This window comes from Pezoporus occidentalis, unplaced genomic scaffold, assembly GCF_034315485.1.
Source record: "Pezoporus occidentalis ecotype Australia unplaced genomic scaffold, CSIRO_AGI_Poc_V1 ctg155, whole genome shotgun sequence".
In the NCBI taxonomy this organism is placed as follows: domain Eukaryota; kingdom Metazoa; phylum Chordata; class Aves; order Psittaciformes; family Psittacidae; genus Pezoporus; species Pezoporus occidentalis.
In genome coordinates, this window is record NW_026913372.1 from 177,250 (window position 1) to 199,158 (window position 21,909).

Genomic DNA, 21,909 nt, shown 5'->3' on the forward strand with positions numbered 1-21,909 from the left:
ACTCACAGCATAGCAAACTTCTACTTAAAAAGCAAAAGGCTAGATGAAAATAGCTGGCAAGCAAATAAATCAATTAGTTTGTAAACAACAGTACCTGCTGAGTAGATTGCAACCCGATCAATTCCTCGGTCCTCTGCTTGCAGCTGTTGTAAGAACACACCAACAGAGTCCGAGATGGGTTTAAGCGTGAATTGGCAACGTTCACGCCTGGATGGAAGATTCACAGAAATCACAGGTAACCCATTTTGGTAAACCACCGTCACTTCTGCAGAGAAGACAAAAATAAAAGTTTATCACTAAAAATTAACATGTCTTCTTGTAACAGGTATATGTTTGTCTCACAGAGAAAGAGGCAAACACAGTTATGGGCTGAACATAAACTAGACTAAATTTGTTAGTTATCTTTTATCAAGAGATGCGTCCATCGAAGAAAAACTGAGGGATGTCAGAGGCTTTCGCTCCTATTAACAATATTTGCCAAGCATCCTGTGCTTTGTGGAAAAGTAAGAGATACTTGCTTTAAGCACAACCATGTTTATACTAAAGGCAACATGATATCTAAAAGCCATAACACAGCAGCACACTATGTTTTGGTTAGTTTTTGACAATCAAAGTATTTTGGACTGTGGAAGACAAAACATTGTGTGATTTATCAGAATTTATAGCCCAGAACACAAAGGCAGACTGCATATATTAGGAAACATCAAGGAAGGATCTACTTCAAACCTTTTTATTCTTGTTTAGTTCTGGTTTCCTCCCCTTTGTCCTGAGACAACAAATATTTAAGAGAGCAGTCAGGAATATGAGGTTCTAAGAACAGCACTCTGAGTTTAAGCTTCAAGGTCATTTCATCTAAAATTCATGGGATCAATACACTGTACTTCAGAAGACAGACATTGCTTCTTAGGTGTAGATAAAGCAACATTTTCCATTTCTTTAGTGCTGCCAGGAGCTCTTTCAAGAGCATTCTTCAGGATTTCAGTGGACCCTTCTACAACTTATGGTAGTGACCTCTATGAACTATAAGCTAGCTATTATTTTGACAGAAAAGCAGCCCATTATGTGTGCTCCGGGATATTTATACATAGAAAAGAAAAAAAGTTTATATTCCCTAAGCTCTCTACTGAGTCACAGTCAAGATTTTCCCCAAATGCAGCAGCTGCTAAGATATAGCAGCACACCTAAAAAGAATTGACTTTGGATTGTTATGTATTTTTTTCATGTAATAATGCAAGGTCTTTATTGTACAAACCATTTGTCATGTCTGAAGGACTATGCATCTGGCTTATTATTCCCACCTGCGGTAGCTTTGGCCAGCTACATGACCACAGTCTACTCATCTAACTCATGTATTGAAATGCCAAGTAAATTTAAGGAGCTCACAACAAAATTAGTTGGCAAAGAAGTCAACACAAGTAGAAATAGAAGCAAATAATGTCATTTTAACAACCAAAGGGAACTATTTTTCAGTATGAAATTGTTCAGAAAGTTCTGCCACCAACAGCCTTTATACCTGCCCATTCAGTGATTTGCTGCCAGATTATGAACTTTTTATCACAGGATCATTCGTGTATTAGAACAAGTCTTGGGAAGACATGCCTTTCTGAAAAGAGAAGCTCATGTATGTTGAGGAATGATGCACCAAGTACACTTTTACAAAGCCAGAACAGTTCACTCAAACTTTTGAATTTACTGTCATATAACTTGTTGAATTGAATCAAGCCTACAAAGGCTTTTCCCCTTCTTCCAGGGGATTGCTATCCTGTGCTGACAAAGAGGTCTTCATGTCATTGTTAAAGACCAGGTGGAAGTAACCAAGTATAGACATCTCAGATGACTGAAACATCCTGAGAGACCCCAGTATTTGTGAGCGTATAAATGATTATTCTCAAGACTTGGACTTGACAGGATTTTAGCAGCTTAAAATTCAGAGACAACAGTCAGATATTTACTAAAAAAGTCAAACAAGCTGCCAATTTATTTGGACAGTTAGACCTACTTTCAAGCTCCTTATCAGCAGCTGTTATGACACCAGCTATCAGATTTTTTAATTTTTTCACTCAAATATTTGAGCAAAAGACTTAAGAAATAGATTAAGATTAGCAACATTTGTGATAGCAATCTCAGAAGGAATGATCAACATGTTTAGAAGCTTAAAGTAACCACCTAAATATTGAACATTTTTGTGTATCCCCAAAAAGCACAGCTGCAGGTGTGCCAGCTTTAGAGCAAAGGCTTATGAGCACCAGCCCTGCCACATTCTAACCCTCCACAGATCAGATTGAGATCACAGAGACCAATGCAATAGGTCAAACTGCACCAAGTACCACCAGCATTGGTAGCACATACAAAACCCTTCTCTAGGATTTCCAGCTTCGGTGAAATGTTACAGACCAAATTACTTCTCTTTGGAAGACATGCTCAGTAAGTCTGGAATTACAGCTGGTTCAGGTTTTCCTTATAAAAAGCTTATAGAAGTCATTTTCTAGCCTAATTCACCAGTAGGGAAAGTCCATAATTCCAGTTTGATCTTCTCATCACCTGCCGCACAAGTAATATCTGGTCAGATTTTTCCTACATTAGAGAGGAAAAAGCTCAGAGGCAAAGAGAAAATCTGAAGGACATGTCAATAACACGAATTAACAGCCAGCAACAGCAACCCCCATTACAAGCTATTAAAAAAGACACTGTGATATGGCCTTCTGCCTCACTCTCATCTGCTCCAATAGCCCTGTGGATTGCCTGCATGAGGGCAACTACAGGTTACTAAGTGGACAAAGCGTTTTGGCATGTCACTGATTATAGAGCTAACATTTTAGCTCATCTTCGCTGATTACATTTTAAGCTAGTATTTAAATTCATAGGACAAGAAAAAGAAGTCATTTGTATACAAGTGTATTTCACTTACACTTACAGACATACAACCTGGCCAGGGATACTGCTAAATAAGACCATGGAGGATTTCCAAAGCTTTATACACTACATTAAGTGTGAGGTTCCTTTAAGGTATGAATGTCATCCAAGCACCACAAAGGTTTGACTCAACCATATGTGCACCAGTCATAGGTTATTAGTATTTTTTAAAGATTTCTGTTCTTACATATGAATAACTTAAGCAATAAACTAGGCCAAAACAAAGGACAATAAAAAACCTTTGAAGCCAAAGAAGTCAGTGTTGAATATTTACTACTGGTAAAGTGAAAGTTATTGGAAGAAATATCAAGTATTCAAGCACAATGTGAAAAGAGGTAACATCAAATCAGGCAACTAGCTACACAAATTATCCTCTCAACCCTACATGTGTCCTCTACACTTCTACCTATTTAAGCGTTCAGGTGTTTGAGTGCTCCACAGCAGTCACATATTCTGTGTTTGCACACACTATCCTGGCAGGGTAAGCAGTTGTGATCAAACCCTTTAATTTATTAGCTTTCAGACTTTATTAACAAGCCTTAATGGGGACAGGATTCACTAACCGATTGTGTCAGTCAGCATAAGTGCTCTCGCCTTTGCACACAGCATGCAGATGTTAAGCAGGCAGTGATCTCAAAGCTGCTTGTTTTCTCTTTGCATCAGATATACTGACATTTTTAAAGTTCCACCAGTGCATTCTTTTGCTATATGTTATGAAAACCTTTATCAAAAAAAGCTTAATGTCTGAGCTGTCCCAGAATTTAAATAAAGGAACATAATTGCCACGGCTTCACAACTTACTGCAGCAAAGAGTGCTTTCAACTGTTTGGGCAAGTAGCTGGTATGAACTGCACTTTCATTACACAAATGAAGTTAACAGGGCAGACAGCAGCCTGGAAGGTAAACATCACGCAGACCTCACAGCCACATCAGGAAAACATGTAGCGAAATATATTTGGACAGTTACTTGCAACTACATCTTTCTTCATGAAACATATCCAGATTTGTCAGTTCTTGGAAAGGTTGTCAATTTCTTTAATTCTTCTTGACTTTGTTCTCACTTCCTTAGTTCAAAACTGGATTACCTCCAAGCCAAAAAAGGCTCAAGCAAAAAAGAGGTCAGGAATACCATTTAAGTTAGCAAAGGCTAAAGTGCGCAAAGAGTTTCTCCGTGTCAATACTCACCATCAGAGGGCACTACTGTACTGCAATAGACCACTCTCACACTCTGCCAAGGAGAAAGCCTCTGATGCTCCTAGAAAATAAAAGCACAGCAAAAAGGACAAATGTTCAGTACCGCTCGTCTGGCGGAATCACACTCCAGTGCCACCTCCTGTCCCCCCTCCCTCCATCACCTGCCCCAGTGCCTGCGTTGGGCATTTCCTCCCATCCGCCGCAGGGGTAACCGTAAACCAGGAGCACCTGTCAAGAACAGCCTCTTCTTTCACCATCTGTCACCCGGTAGGGTTTCCCCCTTCAGCCAAGTTCACCTCCACACACCTCACTCTCAACGCACATAGTTTTGAGTGAGAATCTATAACGGAACAACTGTGATTTTCCTTTTTTTCCTCCCTTAATGTAAAAAGCATTTTTAAAGCCACATTCAGTTAATCAGTTTAAGAAATCAGTTTGTATTACTACGCAGATATGGAAAACAGAAGTCATAAAAGCATCAGTTGTTAAAAGGTTAAAAAAAAAAAAGTTTTAGCCTAACAGTGGGGGAGAGGTAGGGATGTTAGTTCCGGATTCTCTTAGGTTCTTTCTTTTAAGGCTGGTTTCAGTGCTGAAGCGTATTTTTTTTGTCCTTACAGAAAGCCAGACTCTACAAGCTACAAGTAGTAAACACGCCTGTTCATAGAAGAACAAATTGTTCAAGATGAAAACAAAAATTTGTGATACTGAGATACACTGCAATCCTCCCCCAACAGTGAAGTTACAATCCTAGCACAAGAGGGACCAATTTTAAACAAAAGTAAAGCGCAACACCAGCTGTCATCTCTCTATGGTAGTATGCATTTTGGTGACTGCCACTCAGGTTTTCAACAGTTGTTGTCCAATATGGGCATTCCTATGCTCTAAAATACAGCTGCTAACCCTGCATTTCTATAAAGGTATCTCACAGGTAGGACTTGTTTTTTAAGCAAATTACTAACAGAAGTTTACAAACAAAAGCCAGGCTGTTGATTACTTCCCTGACAAATTGTCTAAACCTCCACATTTTGTGAGGCTGCTTTCAATAATCTACTTAAAATAGCTTTATCTGCTACTTCACTTTTCTTCTGAAGCCTGCTATACAAATCAAGGAGAGTTTCAACTACAGTAGTGTCTTGAAAGCAGGACCTATGGCCCAGGTGGTCAGTGCATTGACAGCTCTAGAAATTCACCCTCACTTGTGCTGTATTTACACTCCATTTTACTAGGTCTTGACAATGAAAATCAGTCAAATAATTCTTGGTTTTCCTTCTTGCAATTGCATTTTCAGCTTCCCACAGTCAAGTCAAATAGGCAGCTTACAGGAAAAGAGAACCGGGCATTAAACTGCTGTAACTGAAATTCAGTGGGAAGCTGCATGCTTTGGCAAAAGTAAAGTTTAAAAAAACCCAAACCCTATGTGTTGGGAACCCAAGGACAAATTTGCCTTTTGATATGTGAAAAATAGCAAGTCCTGTGGACTGACAAACACCCGTGTGCTGCTACTGAGCAACCAGGAACACCTCCACGCAGCTGAAGAAAAACAGGTTTAAAACCAAAAAGCACCCAAGCAAAACAGATGTGTCTCATCCTAGACAAACGTATGAAAAAAGTCAGAAGCTTCAATGATTAGAAGCCATACAACATGTAAGCAAATTTTCTGAACAAATTTTATCTAAAGAGGGGAAACCTCTATAGGAAGTTTCGGTGGAGGGTGGGAGGGGAGGGAGGAAAGGACTGTTTTTTTCCTATCTGAAACCAGCAACTTCAATTTTTATCCTTCCAAAAACAGTATCAGACCACATACAGTTGCAAGTGGGCAGAATTTATACAGCAATACACAAAAGCTCCTGTCAGAGTGTGCTACCACAAATCAGTTTATATACTTGTTTCACCCAATCCCAGTGCAGAGCTGGCACTTTCAAATATGCGATTCTCACTGCTTTACTCTTCCCTTTGACATGGCATTAATCATTTACTTCTGAAATACTGCACATCAACAGCCTGCCTTTCTACCAGATTTCCACAGCAGCCCAAAAATTCAGTGGCAGTTTCCTGAAAAACCTAAAACCCACTGAAGCCAGCGTTACCCCATTGCAAAAGAGCTGTGTAACCGAAAGGTATTATCAGCAGCATCCTCAAAGACTTTACCTGAAGACCACAAGTATCTGACCGGTATAAGCTAGCTCCAGAAGTCTCCTGCCCTCATACAACACAAGCAAGAACAAGGGAAGAGGCAAAACCAGTTAAAAACCAAAGCATGTTGGGTGGTTCATCAAAAAGCTGAAGCATCCCCAGGATTTAACCTGTCTAACAATTCCTTCACCCCAGTTCAGGTTTGAAGCAAGCCTGTTTCATTAACCCCACAGCAGTATGCTGCTATTACATTTTACAGGAAAAAACACTGGTTAAACTATAAGTATCTGTTAACTCCTGTGGTTCCAAACTGCACCTTGAGATACAAGCTGTTGTTAGAAATTTCTTATCTAAGAAAACAGTCTCTACTGGTTAGGAAAAGAAAAAAAAGGAACAAATGAACTCAGTCAGCAGAGACCTAAATGCCATCTTCTGCCATCAAAAGTTAGGGAAGGCTTAAGGTATCAATCACTTGAAGGGTGGTAGCTATTTTAAAACTGAGATGGAACGAAATATCTGAACACCTCATACAGTATCTGCAATCCTACAGCTTTATGCAGAAATGAAGTTCGGGACATAAGCAGTGTGGGGCAGAGGACAAGAACTTGTCTTCAAGCTTTGCCAATCACAATCATTTGCCTGCAGACAGTCGACAGCTCACCACTTCAGCAATGAAGTGTGGAATAACTACATTCACACAGGTTTCAGTGAGACAGACTTGTCCACCACTTCCAAAATAAAAGGTACTTGGAGGGTAAAAAGCACCAAAGCCAGACCACTGAAATCAGAAGCTTTAAGCACCAGAAAAACTTTCTGGGTCTCAAGAGAACATATGGAAGAATTCACTTTTCACATTCATTCAATCTTTAGTGTTTCCTGTCTTTATCTGCAGCAAGATGCATTTTAAGAGGCTCCTGGTTATGCAGCAGCTTCACTCCCAGAATGATTAAGGGAGCAGGAGAAAAAAATAACCAATAAAATTCCAGTCCTTTGTCATAAACTAACACTTTCTCCAGTCTTGTCAAGGTCTTTATTAGACAATCTAAAGGTAAAAATAGCTACATTAGGGCCTACAGAGATGCTGTTATCCCAATTCTACATGGTTGACAAAGTTAATCAAAACCCTAGTGGAAAAAAAAACCCAGCCTTTTAGCTATCAGTGATTGCTCGCTGATGGGAAAAGAGGGAGATATCTGGCAGAGCTCAGATTCCACATTTTATGTAATTATCAATGATAGAATGGTAACAACTTTGGGGTACCACTTTTCCAATCCCTAATTAAAATCAGGAATGAAGTTGTCTAGAAAAAGAAGAAAAAACATAATCTAAACCTCCCACAAGCACAAAAAAGGTGGATATCTTAATGCGGGAAACCAAGCAAAACATGCTGTTAATTCGTTACCTGGGGTACAGCAAAAGCCACAGAGCTTTTGTGAAAAATGGAGCATCTGCTGTGTAAAAATTGCTTACCCCGAGTGAAATCTTTATGAGATATATTTGCAAGTGCCAGCGACAACATCTATTTTACAGTTTATGAAGGTCTTCCACTAAATGAGGCTACCATGAAGCATCTCACCTTTTCCTACAAGCAACAGCTATTTTCCTCTCTATCCCGACTTTCACAACATGAAAATCTATGTGCCCTTCCTGGCTCTGATGGTAGCTACCCTAAAACCTCCTGGCCAGCATCTTGGTGACAGAAGTTGCTGTAAGCTTCCCTGAGCAATCGCAATAACCCAAACAACCCAACTCAAAAGTGCCAAAGAGCTCCATTTACCAGTATTTTCTTCACCTCAGGCTTCCACTCCTGCTCATCTGCTCAGCCTGTTATATTCTGGTCTCTAAAACAGTACTTTCATAAGAAGTCAGCAGGTCCCCTTTTGCGCTCCCATTTTGCTTCCCCCCTCACACCGGAGATACAGAGCACAACCATGTTCTGTTCAGAAACTGCAGTCCTAGTTCCAGGTGTAACTTACCAAAACACCTAATATTTTTGCACCAGTATATAAGCTCCTACTGGATTTAAGCACACATAACAGTGGTGGATTGACTGTGGCTAGCTGCCCAGCAAGCTGCCCTCCCACTTCTCTCCTCAGCAGGACCAGAGGATGCAAGATGGAAAAGCTCATGGGTCAGGGTAAAGGTGGGGAGATCACTCACCAATCACTGTCACAACTAGGGGAAAGCTGATTTACTGCCAATTAAAGTAGGTAATAGCACAAACCAGACAGAAATAAACACCTTTGCCTCACCTCACCCCACCCCTTTTTCCAGGGCCCAGCTCTCACCCTCACTGTCAACCCCTTCCCCCTGCTTGAGGGGTGCAGGGTAATGGAGGTTCCTTCTGGAAACATCCATGCCGCAGCTCATGGAGGACCCCATGCTGAAGCATAGGCAGCAGGGGTGTCTCTGCCCTGGTGCCTGGAGCTTTCTCCTCCCACCCCAGTGTTTGCAGGGCTGTTCCTCACACTGTTTTCCCTCATTCCTCTCATTTTCCCAGCATTTTTCCCTTTTCTTACCTCAGATTCCCCAAGGCACTGCCAGTGGGGCTGAGCTGTGCCTCCCAACCAGAACCTGCCCAAAACAGGCCTGAGGCAGCCCCAGCTTGTCCTCATAGACTCCTCAACCCCTGAGCATCCCATACAGCAACTAATAAAGCAAGGCTTACAAATAACATCATCTACATATGAACCAAAGCAGGGCTCTGAGCACAGACAGGATCTTTTCAGCCCTCCAACATGAAGGATGCCTGCAGCAGTGCTTCATCGGGGCCTGAGGACAGCAAGGGGATAAAGAGAAGACCTGACAGCAGTCCTTGTGTCCACAGTACCAGCAAGGCAGGATCCTGCTGGTAGTGTCCAGGCACAGCCATGCTAATTTCAGATGCCTTCTTCAGCATCCTCCCAGTCTTCCTCAGAAACCTCCAAAGAGGGAAAAATGGACTAGTGTAGCATCTTTCATCCCCTTCTTCACTACCTCTGTTCCTTTGAAACATCTGAACAGCTTGGCCCTTTTGGGATGTCCCTTTCAGCAACAACAACAACAAAAAAAAAAAAATCCCAATTTTCCCCTGCAATTGAGCCTAACTTTACCAGGGATTTGTTCAACAACCCTGAATGGTGGCTTTTTGCTACAGTCTCTGGATACATTTACATAGCAAATATTATGTTAAGTATTTCCTTCACGGTACACCCTGTGCTTCTGTTTGAGAGCCTGGTATGCAATAAAGCAGCACTTGCTCTTGCAAAGGTAGCACTCACACCACACCACTTTGCTGCCCTGCAGCAAACTGGCATGCAAAACCCCCAAATATTTGGCCAGAGGGGGAAGCATGGCAATGAAAGCCTTTGTACCTCATAGCTGTGCTCCTGCAACACACCTGCAGTGAAGGCAGAAGAGCCCCAAGCCTCAGGACACAATTTTCCTCCCAGTTTCCAACAAGTCCAAACTGCTGGCTTTTAAACCATATGGCTTGTTTCCCAGGACCTGAGCACTTGCCCAATTAAATCCCACTGTCTTGAACTCATCTCTTTCTCTTTGTCAGTATGTCCTTGCTCACATCCCACTTGAGAGGACAGCATTTGTCCCAAATAGAACATTTCACACCTGCTGCCTCCATAGGGCAGTGTTTCTGCAGATGAAGGTCAAAAAAAATAAGAACCCATCTGAACTGCAGTGTTATTCCTCTGCAGTTTTTCCTTTTTTTTTGTTTTAAAAATCAGGCTGAGGAGACGGACACAAAAAAGGCAATGCTAGAAAAATGTAGGAAGTGTTAATCTTTGCATTTGGAAGCACTTTGTTTGATCTACACACCAGCAAATGGTCTTCATTTGCTACACTTCTTATTCCTGCCTGAATTTTCTCCCAGCATTAGTACAGAGCTACATTACATCTGCTAGGAAAGGAACATAAACAGGAGGTGAGATAGAAATATTCCTTTCTCATCCTACTTCCTTTGCCCATCTGCCTTAAACAGGTAATCCATGGTGTCCAGGAAAAGGTGGGGGCAGGAGGAAGGAGATACATTCTCTGCAGAAAAAGGAAGAGAGAAAAGAAAAAATAAATGTATGAAGCAATTGTTCCTTGTTCTTCATTGTACCTTTCTCCCAGGCATTAATGCTGTAATGCTGTAAGAAGAGAAGTCTTGTAACAGAAGTATCACTGCTTTTGACGTCTTTGATTGAGCCTCTTCAGGGCAAGAGAGGGAAGAGAAGGTAATGAAAGGGAAGAAGTTTAACAGACATAATAAGCATATTGGTCAAGCGGTCTCTATTGCTTTTAACAAGTGTTCCCCTTGTCACCATCCACATCATTCCGTGACACTCCTCTCCCCACATCCCTCCTCCTACAAAAAACAAACCAAAATTTTCTCTCAGTCTATATTCTTAAGGTTATTGCTGACATCAACAACTTAAGAGAATTACACTATTCCTACATTACTTGAAACAGATGATAACTATGGTACACCAGACCACCATACTCCCTCTTTCATCCAAACTTCACACAGTCCTCTTGCAGGCAAACCAGAGCAGGGCTGAAACATCTCCCTTGCAGTTTGTGATGCCAGATCACAGTTTCACTGTGAAAATATTTTTACTTTACTGGAGGTAGAATAGTTCAAATTCCATTTCTTTAACACAGCCCTCATGGTCACCAGGCAAAAAAAAAAAAAAAAAAAAAAAGCTGAGAATTTTAATTCCCTTGCATTCTGAAGGCTTGGCATACAAACCAAAGTACCATGGTATATTTAAACCTGTATCAGCTTTGAAACCCGAGACAAAGACAAGGCAGAGCTGAACTCCTTTTCCCAATTTCCACATTCGTTACTCTTGAATCTTCCTGTACTGTACCTTCTCAAATAAAAGGGTCCAACCAACCCTTGTTTAAAAAGCAGTCTGAAGAATTTACTGAGTTCTGATGCCACTGACTTCAGGGTACATGATTTTGTCTTCCTCAGCCACTCACAGCTGAAAACCATACAGCCAGAGAAGGAAAAAATGGATTCCCCACAGCATTCCTCCAAAGCAGCTTACTGTTGCTTTCTTTGTTGTTTCTCTCCCTCTAGTACTTTTCAACCCCATTAGGCAACTAATTTTGTCTTTGTTACAGACAGTTTATAAGAAGAGCCCTTACCCCCCTTCTCCCACCTTGCTTCCATACCTTATAAAGCACTTCCTGGTGAGCAAACAGCAGCTCACTGACACATCCCTGGCACTTAAAACACCAAGAATGAAAGAGTTATGAAGCCAGATCTCCACGACAGCAAGGAAATTCCTTCTGCCTTTGTGTGTGCTGGGGAGCAGCCAACTTGCACTCATTTTCCAGGGAAAACAACTCAGAAGTGAGGGAACCTTGCTTTCAGCTCTTGAAAAGACACAGCAGGCTCTTGCAGGCTACAGCATCAGCATATCCACAGCTTTGGAGAAGCTGCACACACTGAAGTTCAGAGGTACAGCATTCTGCAGCCACAGTAGCCCAGTACATCCCCAGTACCTTTCAAGTCCTACTACATCAATCCTCTGCTCATTTTCCAGTAGGAAAGAGCATCACCAAGGAAATAAAGATACATATATATAAAAATTAAAAAACTCTCATCTCTGTCTAGCCTCACCTGGGTTTTTCCAAAAAAGGGAACTGGTGGAAGCAGAAACATAAGTACATGCAAAGAAGCGCCTTGGATAGCAAAAGGCAGTTCTTTTGCACTCAAAGTCATATCATGTCAGTCCAAGCATTAAAGACAAGTAGTAGTTCCTTCTGCTGGATTATGAGCCTTACAGGGTAAACCTGGAGAATGAATTAGGTTTAAGACCGAATACTTTATGAATACTTAGTTGGGGAGTTTGATTATTGCCCCAAAGTGGCAGGTAAATTTTACAGATAATGTTCAGGTCCTAAGACAAAACACATAGGTTTGACAGATGGCTGCAAACACCTATGGGCCAACTAGCTTTGGCCAAGTTTCTTCTGTAAGAAATACCAAAGCATAGAACATTAACTTGGCAGGCTTCTTTGCTTTTTACATTCTGTTTGCATCACTTCACCATCAGGTGTGTTTAATACAGTGAAAGTCAGACTTTTTGCTAGTCCCACACATATCTTACAATTAAGCCCTGAAAAATTCTTCCATTTGAACTCTGGAAGTTCAGAGTCAGAATGGAAGCACATTTTCCCCCTAGATATGCTATCTGCCATAAGGACTGTTACTGTGCAACTCTGACTTCTAAACCTCTTATGTTCCCTGGCAAGTTACTGTCATATGACAGTCACCAAAGAAAATGAAAAAAATTGCAATATTTTAAAGTCATTAAAAAGCATTGTTTCATTGTGCTGTCAGACCACAGATTACGGAAACTTATACACAAACTTAATATCCCTATAACATTAATGTTTAATGTCCTCTAGTTAACGATGTACCTTGTACCTGACTGCTTCAGGGGACAGCCTCTCACACCCACCCCAAGAGAAGAAAAGGTGCAGTACTCACCTACTGTGTGCCATAGGTTAAACGCCTAGAGAAGGCAACTCAGCAGGAAAACACAAGTGAAAGGCAGCACTCTACAGGGGCAGATCTTTACCGACATACTAATGAACTGCAGTAAGAACACAAACATACTTATTTTGAGCCTGATGTTTAAATAGCATGTTAAATAACAGCTTTGTAGATTTCTCAGTTCAGCTTTCCTCAGCTCATCTCACCTGGCCTGTTTGTGAAAGGAGACAGGAAACTGAGGTTGACCCCTTCTGTACAGTACAAGGAAGAGCCATATGGTAGGTACCCTGTAGCATTCTGTGCATGGTTTCAGAAACACAAACTTGGCAGTATGTCTGAAGTTCCTCAATACTGTTGTGCTACAGTTCCACTCTGGCTAGGAAATGCATGGAAGAGCCAATCTGGTCCTGTTCCTCTAGAGGAGGCTAACATTTATCATCTGTGCAACAGTTACCCAAAACCCCATTCCTCAACCTTGGCAGCAGCACTTGTGACTGGAGCTCCAGTTCCTGTACTGCCCACTTCATCATCAGTCATCTCTGGGAAGATAAGGCAGAGACACAGCAATCAAAAGGGCTTTATTTAATTGACCATTGATAAAGGAAATAACTGTAACAGCATCTCCTATAGCACTCACTAGCTCAAAACTATTAATTTCAGCTTCTCCCGTACAGAATTACTGTGCTACGAAACTGAACAACATAATTATTCTTAAATGCATGAAAGCACAACAGAGGCACTAACAGCTGAACAAAGTCTGAGGAAAGCTAATAACATTAAATCATTTCAAATAGATCATTTCATCTGGCAGCCAGTGCTGTTCTCAGAACAAGCTCAGTCATGGCCATCACTCCTTCAGGCTGAGCACAGCAGGACAAGAGGCTGAACACCCTAATGAAGGGCTGCCTCTCCCTGTCAGGTACCACCGCAGAGTTCATGGCCAGGGCATCATCGGCACCAATGAATTCTGTCACATCCCTCCTCCATCTTAGGAGAACCAGTTGAAACTGTGCTGATGGACACATGCACTACACATAAACACACCTTCAGTTTATACGAGTAATCCAGTGCATCTAAGTTAAATCACTAAAGAATCTAAAAGAAAATCAGACCAAAAATTTCCCTACACATTTTCAGTAGTTACCATGTTATTAACTGCCAGTATATGTGATAAACCAAGATCATAGGGAAGCATTACATAACATCTGGTTCCAGTTTGGGTTTTGGTTTAAAAATACTATTTTCTACTAATTCTGTATCATGCAGATTACAAGGATTGTTTAGTAGGATTTTAACTGAACATTTCCAGATTGTTTCAGTGAAAGTATTTTTTTGTTTTAAAATCCAGAATGTAAGTTACTGTGTTTATACCTCTAACCATCTAAATCTTTTTCCTCACAGAAACTGTTATAGCTTCATGCAAAGAATAAAACACAAGTCAGTTTTCAGCAGTCAGCCCTGAAAAGCCAATTTGTACTACTTGCCCCACCATAATCCACAAACCACTCAGAGATATGCATGCTAAGGGCAGTTCACACTTCTTTCCAATATGAACACTGCAGCTTAATTCATGTTAAGACACTGAGAAGTCTTGGAAACAAACCAGTAGAAAAATTACCATTTCTCTAAGACAGTTTTAGAATTACCGACCTTGGGAAAAGAGATAATCCTAGGAGAGGGGGATTTGGAGTGGAAAGTAGTGGGAGGTATTTGGCTAGGTCACTTCCTTAAAGCTTTTCCAAATCAATTAAACTGGGTTTAATATATTGTGATAGGTGTTCAGTGGCCTAGAAGACAACAATTTGTAATTCGGCTCTGAATTACATAATCTGTCAGACACACCTTTGCAGTTGGTATTTTCATTGACAGCCTCAGCTAGTTAATGAAAATTGAATCATTCTTCTCAGGAAAATTAAATATACACATGAAACAGAGCGAAAAAGCCTCCTTAGAGAAACACAAAGGGACAGGCAACATTCAAAACATGCTTTTGATCCAAGCAAGGAGGCTGGCTCAGCTCATTCAGAATAGGATACTCTCCTACTTTCTATAAAAGAACCTTTTTAATACTTTTTCACTGCAGTAAATAAGCCTGCAAGACTTTTTATTTGATACAATGTTAATTACTAAAGTTTTTTCAACCTGGAACCCCAGGTTTCTTCCCCTCTGTAGGTAAAGTTTTACATTGACGGAGAGCCCATCCACTACCACACAACTGTACCACCTCACATGCATGTGTGCCAGTGCAAGTTGGGTGAAATTCCCCTCAGCTTCCCAGATACATACACCTCCTTTGGACAACTTCACCCCCTGCTTTCATGGCAGCGAGCAAAGAGTCAAAACCCTTCCCTCTACTACCACCCAGGCCATGCACCCAAGTTGTTACAGAACAGCTACAGCACTGGAGACAAGTTACACTTTCACTGGTTCTGCTATTTGCATTATAGGGACTTAACACATACTAGCGAGAACATACTAAAAACTCCAAATAATTTAAGACCTTCACCAGGACCAGTTTGGGTCATTCCTGAAATGAGAGAAACTGAAGTCCTAAGGCCACTTTCCACATTAAGATGCTGTCATCTTAAAGCAGCTTGGAGTTTCCATCCATATCTTGCTGTAATCTTAGGTTTAGCTGTATTGAGTAAGCAAACAACAGAGAGAGCACATTTTAACAGCTCACATACCGGTAGGACTCTGCCGTGTTATCAAAGCTTGTGAAATCTGCTAGGATCACAGTTCTACAGTCTTGTGCTTGCACCAAGGCACAGCTTGCAATCATCTCCAAAATAGATACCAACAAACTTAAGATGATCCAAAAGTAAAAGAGTGATTCAGGGTTAGGACTCCATTATAAGCAGTTTCTTTCATCCCTATCTGCTTACACTATTTCGATAACAGGTGAACTGTATCAGAACAAATTTTTCTAAGTGAACCACAATTAGCTGTCACAGCTGCTAGTCATGATGATTTCCAACTATATCTGATAAAAGATTACATGTCCAGAAATATTCTCTAGAGACATGGAAAGCAGGTTCCTCTTTTCATAGGTGTCTTTTGTTTACTTGTTTTGGAGTTTTGGGGGTTTGTTTCTTTGGGGTGTTTGGTTTGGCTTTTGTTCTGCTGGTCTTTTGGGGTTTTGGTTTGGTTTTTTTTTGTTTAGTATAGACAAAGTTCATTACTAAAACAAAATAGAAAGCAGCAAGGCATTACTAGTTAAAAGTTCAGGTATGAGGCCCAAACACTTCCAACCAAATAGGTTCTATTTGCAGCAACCAAGTCCCCTGATAGTACTCTCAAACCAATTCAGGTAGCATGCAAAGTTTCTGCTTTCTCAGCACTTTCTCAGCAGTGAAAACACATTAGCCACTGAGAAAGCATTTTAAAAAGTACTAAAACAGGTAGCTGTAAGTACTGTAAGTGGCTGGCCAGATAAATACTAAGCAATTCCATAAGAGAGCTCTAGTTGTTTTAAAAAAAAAAAACAAAAATAAAAATAAAATTAAACCAGTGGAAAGCAGACCACTGTTTTAGAGACACAAGAGACACACAAACCAGTAATAATTCCATGAAATGCACATTAAATAAAGATCACTAATTTCTGGGGGAAACAGTCATGACAGAAACAAGAAACATGCACAAAGGTTTGAAAAGCAGTAGCTAGCATGGTCATCGAGCAGCAAAAAGGAACGCAGGTACAACACCTTGCTACGATGCTGCATGGCAGAGCAGGACAATGCACCAACTGCAAACAGTACTTTTTGAGGAACCTGAAAACACAGCAAATCTACTCAGCCAGAGTCCATCCCACACAGGTGACAAGGCAACATGGTTTGTCCAGACAAGTGTGACTTCCGCAGTGGCATTTGGAGTAACCTTGTGCTATTATCAGTAAGGAGGTTGTAGAGCAAACAAAAACCCATTTACCTTGCCCTTTCTCATATTGGGCACAGTGTACATAAGTATTTTGAGGCTAATTAAAAAGGCATGTCTCATTCTAAATTGTGCTCCTGTAATTTAAGAACATAACTATGATCTTGGAAAAAAATTAAGAACATGTTACCATTGCAAGAGTTTCAGTACAATTTGTGAAATCATGCACAGGTGGTGGGTGACTAGCATACCCTTCTCTTATGACAAATTACTTTTCCACATCAGAAACCAAGGAAGACTCATAATAAAGAGATACAGTAAGAGTTTTATAGGCTGGAATGTAGTCTGTTTGTGGTCCTTGGAAACATTTCCAAGTGAGACCTGTTCTGTATCTCATGGAAGATGCGATTTGTTATGTACACATTATTTAACTACAAAAGCAAGTCTGGCAGACCAATACTACACAGTAGTAAATCTGGTCAGTAATAACTGCTGTTCTCCTAGCCTATTGTGGAATGGGACGACAGATGTAAATTTAGAGTACTAAATTAAACAAGTTTAGCACTATGACTCTTTGGATTACTAAAGGCTTGCCAAAACCTCCATCCTCCAGACCACTGAAAATTTCAGAAATAATATCTCCAAGACCACTGGATAACCACCACCCTTCTGCTTTTGGCAGCTGATGGGAAAACCCGTTCACAAGTTTGTAGGAAATCACATTGCAATTGAAGGGATGACTTCTGGGAGAGGAAGTTCTCCCACACACATTTATTATTGTTAACTCAGCTAATTTGAAGCTCCTGGTTTAGAATTCTGCATCTTCCAGACAGAAAGTCTTGCCTAGGGAAGATTAAATACCTGGTTCCACCAAAGAAACAAGATCTCTAGAAAAGCACTCTGTACAAATCACTCCTCTTACTCAAGTGTCAGATCTGTATGTAACTTCCCTAAACAGAGGCAGCTCTCCTGTGATATTTAAACCCACAATCCGTCCCAGAAATCACAGCAAGGAGGACTCCTCGTTCCTGCTGGCTGAACCATGAGCATGCAAAGCCCCCTCAACTTCACACTGTGGTGCTGTTACTTCACTGATCTGCATTACAAATGTCATTGGCATCGTGGGCCCTTGCTGTGTACCAGGAAGTTGGTATTAGCTGCCTCAGCCCCTGTGGTCGTTTCTTTCACAGCCATCTCAACACTACCAAGCCACAGACAAGCCCCTGCAGTTCTGTAGAGGTCCCACGTTGTTTCCTCTGGGGTAAAAGGAGATTACAAGACTGGAGAGATGTACCCCTACCCCTCCATTTAAAATAATTGCACAGAAGAATGAAAACACCTCTGACACTTGCCTGTTTAGGTGGTGGCTTATTTCTAGGCAAGAACAAGTACTCATGGACTTGGTATAAAAGGAAGTTTGAAAGATAAACAGAAAGAAAGCCTGGATAGCCCAAAAGAGATTTCAATAAGCTTTCCCACACTATTTTCAGGCTAGCAAGAGGCTTAAAATACTCATTCTGATCTGACTAAATGTAACTCACAGGAATGTCAAGCTCTCATTAGTGGGGTGACTTGAACTTCCTTTTATGCCCCAAATCTTCCTAGGACTGCATTTAAATGCAATCTCTTTCCTTGCTTCCCTCCTCCCCCCATGAGCTGGGACTTCCTCGATTCTCACTGTAATTAGGAGATAATTTTAACTCTATCACTAGATTGATTGCACTGGTGCTTAAACTGCGCTATTAAGCAAATCATTAGCTAATATATAGTACTTTTTCCATCTGACAGAGCAACGCTCAGTTTGGGGAGGGGGGGGAGGAAATGATACATGACTCCAAAGAAACAACCACCACTGATCCTTAAATTGCACAGCCATACGACTACAGCTGTTAAAGCACTGCTTGGGGAACCATATACCCTTTTACCATTAACAACAGAGGCAAGACAAGAAACCATAACTTTAACCCAACCTGCTTGGCATCCTGCATCCAAGGTCACTTCTGAAGGACAGAACAACAGCTAGATATTGGAATCACCACTGGGCAACTTCAGCAGCACTACTGTACGTATAAGTTGTAACAGCAAAGTAAAAGAGCATATATTTTCTCTACTCAAGACTGTACAAAGATCCTTCCTACTTTATTTTTATAAGCCTGAGGTCTGAGACTTACTGTGACATGTCCTAGGAGCAAAGGGTATAAGAGCCCATAAGCTCTGACTTTTAAATGCTGCTTTAAATGTTTATCACAGGAGAAAATACAGCATATTCAGTCATATGCTGCTACCTGAAAAAGGCTCCTGTGCCTCACATGCTGCTACCTGAAAAAGGCTCCTGCGCCTCACATTATTTGAATTAGTCTGCTTCCAAATACAACACAAAGTTCGGCAGTACAGTGTGTAGCAAGAAGCTCATTTCAACCACATGACAGCTGACTAAGTTCTATGAAGGAAGTGTTTTACCACGTATTCCATCTGGTGATTCCTTCAAGAATCCCAAATTAAGTAGTAAAGAATAACAGTAAGAAATCATTTAACAAGTCTTTGTGCCCAAATGGATTGTCAGAGCATGAAGGACTCATAAACAGCCTAATTTAAAACAGCTATTTTTCCCCTTCTAGGAAAACCTGTCCAAAATACAAATTTGCACAGGGGAACCATTTTGCAAGTCTGTGACACCAAGGCCTTCTGCAGCAGCAGCCACAGCTACTGGCTTTGCCAACTACCTGCTTAGGAGCTGCTTCAGCAACTCACTTCCTCCACCCTTTCTGCCTGAACATTGTGCAGCAGTGGATTTATAACCACAACAGCAGACGTTTTATAGACCAGCCCAGGATTAAAGCACCCGAAACAGTGTTATTTGAGCTGCATCTTCTTTCAGTCAGGTCCTGTTTGCTCACCTAAGCTTCCTCAAAATTCATGCCTATTCTGTCCTACAGAAAGTTTCACCTAGTTATTTGGTTTGACTGTCACAAGCTAGATCGCAACCCAAGTCTAATGCTATGCAGCAGGAGCAGAACGCAGACCTCCCTTTCAAAGAAAGATGGGCCTGTGAAGACCTTGGCTGACAGTGGAAACTGAAGCTACACAAACACCACAAACACATACACCTAAACATGCAGCTCCACACAGCTTCCATATAGCAGGGCTGACCATCTTTCCATCTTTACCAACTGCCAGAGTGACATGAAGTTTGTTTTTAACAGTGGGCCATGTGAAGAGCTAGAACCATCAGTTCACTCAAACAGCCAAATGTCACAGGCTAGCTGCCTTCTCTGCAGTAAGTGGCTTTGTCTAGTTCTTGGGGACAATAAGAAAAAGCAAAGAGCTTGCTTGTAGCGAAGGCTGAGATAATGGAAGCTTTAAACTAGTGTCAGTGTTTGCTCTTCAGAGAAGGTACATTTCACAACAGCCATTTGGGTGACTGGCACCTTTTCTTCTCTCCAGTGTGCTGCAGCACCTGGGAACAAGAGGAATCTGATACAGAGACCACAGATGTTCCATGTCGTTTAAAAGGAATCTCACATAACAGAAATCACTAAAGTATCAAAATATACTATTCTACCACACTGAAATAAAAAAATAATAAAAAAACCAAACCAACCACCACACCCTCTTGCAAGCCAATCCTGAGAATCCTTCCCCACACACACACCCCCTTTTTGCCACAATAGCAAAATTTATGTCCCACACCTGGAGAAGGAGCCAATATAGCACAGCTGGGGAACCAAATTAAATTCCAGGTCTTCTTTCCCAACCTTAAAATACAACACAGACTATCAGCACTTTATTGAACATTGCAGTAGCTATTTTGCCTTAACATGTCAGCCAAGTACAGTCCCTACCACTCCACAGGGTGGGGGGTTGGAGCATCTTTGTAGATGTCACTGTGGCCATCTTAGAAGTGACCACGACACCCATGGAACAGACCGCATGAACAGGAGAAAACATGCAAAAATCAGCTGGCTTGTTTTTGAACTGTTGCCAACAGCACATATTATTTGTGTAGTTAAAATAACAGTTTGCAAGAGTGGTAGTGTTTCAAGTTTCTGCCACCATCATTTCTGCAGCCATCATCTGCTAGAAGCTTTAATGGCTACCAAGGAAAACAAAATTAATAACAATTCATAAGCTAGCAAGGACAGTGCTATTAGAGAAGCTCACAAATTGTCCATACCATTAACACATTAACAAATCTGTACAACCCTCTACAAGCTGAAAGACCAGAGATACTTCTTTTTTAAGCTATGAAAGAAAACTTTGGAGCTTCAGGTAACCTCTAAGCATTAAAAACATTAATACAACAAAACTGAACAACCTAAAGATGAGCAAGATAACCATTTATTATACATCTATTTCTCTGAAACAGTGCATCTGTACTCGTTTCCCCCCCACACCTCCCGTAAGGGGGGCACCATTCAATTTACTGCACGTAGTGAGCAACTGATGCAAGGAGATTTTATTCCGGCAGTTGATATGTATTTCAGATTGTAATTTTTATTTTTTTATTTTTTAACCAAGCAGCAAGGGCTTCATTAGAATCCAGAGACATCCACACCTGGCACACAAGAAGGTGGCTGAAGCTGTAGTAATACTGCAGTTCTGGATAAAGGCACACTGGTAACCAACATAAAGTGGAGGGTAACTAGACTTTCAGATCAGTAAACCATTTCTGTACAAAATAAAACAGCGACAAGCATCTTCTAAGACCCATATGTGTCTGTCAGGTTCTTCACAGTAGAACAGTCAGTTACTACAAGCACCAGCTCTGTTGTCAACCTGCGCATTTCCATGAGCTCCCTGTAGCCAAAGCTAGCTGAAAGCAAAGATCTTTATGGAGCACTACATCACAAAAACCCAACTGAATCCTTAAACCCAACAACCTAATCATCTTTGAAAGGCAGACAGCCATGACATCATGAACTTGGCTAATAAAGCACAGTCATCTGGATTTATTATTAATATGCTTTCAGAGCAAACCTAAAATACAAGAAGTGATACACAGTTGGGCTATGTCACATATTAGGCAACCTCATACGTTACATTTGCAGCTGTTTCATCAGCTGTCACCAGTCATCTAGCACTTACCATGTACAAGAGAGGCTGCCCTTGCCCTGTTTACCAGTTTCCCCCACCACAGTTCTGATCTCAGCCTCTTCAAAACACAGCTCATGACACCATATACTATACACACCCTACTAACATAAGCACTTCATGCACTCCTTACAAACAGGAAGAAATAATAAAAGCTAAAGTTTTCTCTGTATAATGGCATAACTGGTCAACAGTTACAGGGTTTGCATCAAAAA

The 21,909-nt window shown here is 41.1% G+C and overlaps 1 protein-coding gene across 5 annotated transcripts in view; it reads right to left on the minus strand.

Annotated features, from left to right (window-relative positions):
- MCU (mitochondrial calcium uniporter) overlaps positions 1-21,909 on the minus strand; it is an 88,420-nt gene that overhangs the window by 10,068 nt on the left and 56,443 nt on the right. For 3 of the 5 annotated variants that reach the window (XM_062611584.1, XM_062611589.1, XM_062611586.1), the window contains exons 2-3: positions 4,099-4,168; positions 95-265 (exon numbers count right to left, since the gene is read on the minus strand). In XM_062611584.1, coding sequence (XP_062467568.1) covers positions 95-265; positions 4,099-4,168 — 241 coding nt within the window. Of the gene's footprint in view, positions 1-94; positions 266-4,098; positions 4,169-8,502; positions 8,614-11,851; positions 11,969-21,909 lie in introns of those variants that run through there. The other 2 variants (XM_062611587.1, XM_062611585.1) reach the window with 2 other exon arrangements.